This window comes from Sinocyclocheilus grahami, unplaced genomic scaffold (assembly GCF_001515645.1).
Source record: "Sinocyclocheilus grahami isolate Dianchi unplaced genomic scaffold, SAMN03320097.WGS_v1.1 scaffold1005.1, whole genome shotgun sequence".
Classification (NCBI taxonomy): Eukaryota; Metazoa; Chordata; class Actinopteri; order Cypriniformes; family Cyprinidae; genus Sinocyclocheilus; species Sinocyclocheilus grahami.
In genome coordinates, this window is record NW_015506184.1 from 20448 (window position 1) to 24617 (window position 4170).

At 37.0% G+C, this 4170-nt stretch overlaps 1 protein-coding gene across 1 annotated transcript in view; it reads right to left on the reverse strand.

Moving 5' to 3' along the window:
• Positions 1 to 799: 799 nt before the first annotated feature.
• The window catches only part of gcm2 (glial cells missing transcription factor 2), a 10150-nt gene continuing 6779 nt past the window's right edge, over positions 800 to 4170 (reverse strand). Inside the window, exon 5 of the mRNA XM_016250739.1 lies at positions 800 to 1705. Coding sequence (XP_016106225.1) covers positions 800 to 1705 — 906 coding nt within the window. The remainder of the gene's footprint in view (positions 1706 to 4170) is intronic.

Consider the following 4170-nt stretch of genomic DNA (forward strand, 5'->3'; position numbering starts at 1 on the left):
GACTGGCTTCTATGGTCAGATATAACTAAAACATTTGCTTTTTAGCAACAAACACTCAAGGTGGGTTTGGTGCATACAGGGATAAAAAGGTCCTGGACATATTGTTAAGATAGATGGCATCTTTGATTCTATCAAATACCAACAGATAAAAAATCAAAAGGTGACTGATTCTGTTAGAAATCTTCTAATAGGCTATGTTTGGATCTTCCAACCGGACAATAATCCAAAAACAAACCTTAAAAACAACACAAAAATGGGTCACTGGGCACAAAACCAAGCTTCTGCTATGGCCATTCCAGTTCCCTGACCTGAACCCTATAGAAAATTAGTGTGGTGAACTGAAGAGCAGAAGCACCATCATGGAGCTGGGAATCTGAAGGGTCTGGAGAGATTCTGGATGAAGGAATTGTCTCTGATCTCTTGTCAGGTGCTCTCTAACCTCATCAGGCATTATAGGAGAAAACTCAGAGCTGTTATTATGCCAAATGGCAGTTTCAAAAAGCATTGAATAAAAGGGTGCCATTAATTGTGTCCAATGTGTATTAAAGAAAAACATTTATGTCATAATGATATTTCCCCCCATTTTAAATTCTTATTCTCCAATGAAAGGCTAGATTTATGTGAATTTTTTAAATAAAAGATCAAAATGATTAACAATGCAGATTTATTTTCACAGCCTTCTTTGATCATATTTATGAAGGCTGCCAATAATTCTGACCACAACTGTGTACCTGCTTTGTTTTTTTATGTTTGTTTTTTTTATATATATATATACACTGTTTGATCTTTCTGCAGTCCCTCAATATTCTCCGCTGTCATACCTAAAAGGATGCGACATTCGTTCAGGGTAACTATTTGAGCTGTAACTGCTGTAGCGATAGCCCTCAAAGTTTTCAGACCTCTCGATTTTAGCTGGGAGCGTGTCCTGGTATGAGAGGGCAGATTTAATCACTCCCGAATCCTCTGGAATCTTCAGGTCCGAGTAGGAGTTGGAAGAGGCTTCTTCCAAGATTGAGTTACAGTTAGACAGGCCTTTCACATCATAGAGATTCTCTCCATATTTGACAACAGATGGCTTGGGGCATGGCTGGTAGGACACTTTTGTGGTTGTGGTTATTATAGTCTGCAATGCTGCCGGGGTGGCAGGGGCAGGTCCCGTGTACCTGCATGGGTAGTCACTGTTGTAGTAGTGGTGGTTGGCGTTGGTTGGCAGTTGAGAGTAGTCTCCTCTCTCCCCATAGGCACCTTTACTAAGAATTTGCTTCCAGCCATGATGCTTTCCTGTACTTTCTGTGTAGCTCCGCTCATGGCTGCCTAATGGACTTGTGCCATGAGGCATGGCACTCAAACTACTCCCTGACTTATTGGGTTCTGTCTCAGTTTGTGGGCTCGAAGGATCCTTATACATTGCTGTTGGATAAGGCCCTGAGCCAAGGTATCCTGGGACTGCAAAGTCATACCCACAAGGAGGGTGGGTCATATACAGACGGTGGTTAGCAGGCTTCTGCATTGAGCTTGGAGCATCCGCCATAGCCGCTGCTGTGTGTGTGTCATAAGGGAACTTGTAGGGCTCTGTGTTCTGGAAAGGAGGATAGTGTTGGGTCTGTATTGGGAGGTTGGACTCTGCAATGATGCTGAAGCGCTCTGGGCCCTCCATGGTGAGCTGGTGGATGTTTGGAAAGGACATGTCGTGATAACGTCCAGGCTGGTGACAACAGAAAATCAAAGATAAGTTTTTTGCAAATGACCCTCCATATGAAGGACTGCCAGAAATAGTTTAAAACCTTATCCACTCAAAAATCATCATATTATAGTAAATAGCACATTTTAAGCTTCTGTATACAAAAAGGTAGAGGTTTTTGATTCAATACTGTATATATATATATATATATATATATATATATATATATATATATATATATATATATACTCACGTTTATATAATGTTCTTTTTAGCAGCATCATATGACCCCTTTAAGACGACTATTTCAGTGATATCTGTCAGGTGATAGGGACATAAAAAACAGTGTTTATATATATATATATATATATATATATATATATATAGTCACCTTTATTTATATAGGGCTTTTAACAATACAGATTGTCAAAGCAACTGTACAGCATTAATTAGAAAAATAGTGTGTCAATAATGCAAAATGACAATAGTAAACACTCAATTTTCTAGTTAAAGGCAGTTCATCATTGAATTCAGTGATGTCATCATCCAGCTCAGTTCAGTTTAAATAGTATATGTGCAATATATACTGTATATTTACTCTTGCGTGTTTTTTTTCTTTTTTTATCTTATAGTAAAAATAAAATAATAATATAGTTTTTAAAAAGTTGTTTAATCTTATTAACAATCTTTACAACAGTGCATAAAAATGCGATACATAACAATACTTATCTATTTCTAGCTACTGTATATCTTCTAAGAGTAAGGTGATTTATAACACACAAGGGACACCATGTTATAGTTTTTTAAGTTATACCAGATTATACTTCCCATAGTTATAATGTAATATAAGTCTCAAATATTGACATTATTTAAGATCTGCAGTCTCTTGTTATCTTATAACCACCAACTTCAAGATATGCAACATATAATACATTATAGAAATTATAAATCATTGCAACTTAACAGGATACATCATGTGCTGTGTTTTGTGTTAGAAATCATCATACTCTTATTAAGACTTAAAGATGTTTTAAGACTTAAAGATGTTAACCACATGGTGAGTAGGTTAATAGGTTATAATTAGGGGTGTAACGATTTACAGCTACAATATACTTTATACAAAAATATATATTATAGTAGGCTATATAATATCTATATTGTCACGTATCAGGTCCATAAACTTCCGTTGGCTAGCCATCAGAGGTCACCCTTTCCATTTCATTGACTCTCGCACTACACACTGTTGCATATCACCCCGGACTACGTATCCCATCATCCACTGCACTGATGACACACACACAGTTGATTGCACACAGCACTGATTACACACAGCTGTAATAAATCACACATCCCCTATTTAACACTCACTCTGATCCGTTCCCACAGCCGATATTGTTTAGCGTATATCACTCCCCTAGCGATAGCTACATTACGGAGCCCTTCCCAGTTCCAGTTCCAGTTCCAGTTCCAGTTCCAGTACTAGTACTAGTCAAGCCACTTCGTGTTGTCTGTTTCCTGAACTTCTGCCTGTTTATTGGATTACAACTCTTGTCAAGCCCTCTGGATTCTGTTCGCCGATAGAAGACCCACGCTAGCCCTAGGAATACTCTTGTGTCTTGCCCTCTACATATCTGTTTGCTGGTGTTCAACCCTGCCTGTTTCTGACCATGTATTTGAATAAAGCCTTGCATATGAATCCGCAAGTCTCATGTCTCGTTCGCCCCGTAACATATATAGATATGTAATTTCCGGGTCCAATACATTGGTTTTCGTGCACGTCAGTAAGTCATTTTCCCCCCAGTCTTTGAAGCATATTTCCTACATTACTTATTTTTTCTTTTTTTTTTTGGTTCAGTCGTTCAGTTTAGATGTGTAGGCCTATTTCTATTTGTTATGCCCTTTTTAATTATTTCATTTATAAATTCATAAAAAAAATGTATACAATAAAATAAAATAAAGTAGTTTAATATAGTAATAAAGTGTAGAATAAAGTAGAATCAAAACTTTATATTATAATCACATTGCACTTGAATAAAGTTAAAGGTGTACTCTCCCGATTGTCCCGCAGGTGACCGCATAAATCGTCTTCTTTCGATGCACTTACGGCTTTACGATTACTCCAGAGCACTCCTAGTTCTACGATGTTTTTCAAGTGCTACTTAAGTTACGATGTTTTTGGGAAACAGACCTTAATATTAAGATCAGTCGTACGATCGTTTTTACGAACTTCTTAGGCTTACAAAGCTTTTGGGAAACGCAGCCCAGATCTACGGGTGCTCTAGAGTAATGGTAAAGCCCTAAGTGCATCGTAAGAATGCACTTAGGACAATCGGCAGATTACACCTTTAAGTTTATTCAAGTGCAATGTGATTATAATATAAGGATTTAATTGTACTTTATTGGAATATTTAAAAAGGGCAGAAAAATAGAAATACACTTCTAAATTACAAAAAAAAATGAATAAAAGAAGTAATGTAGGAAATATGCTT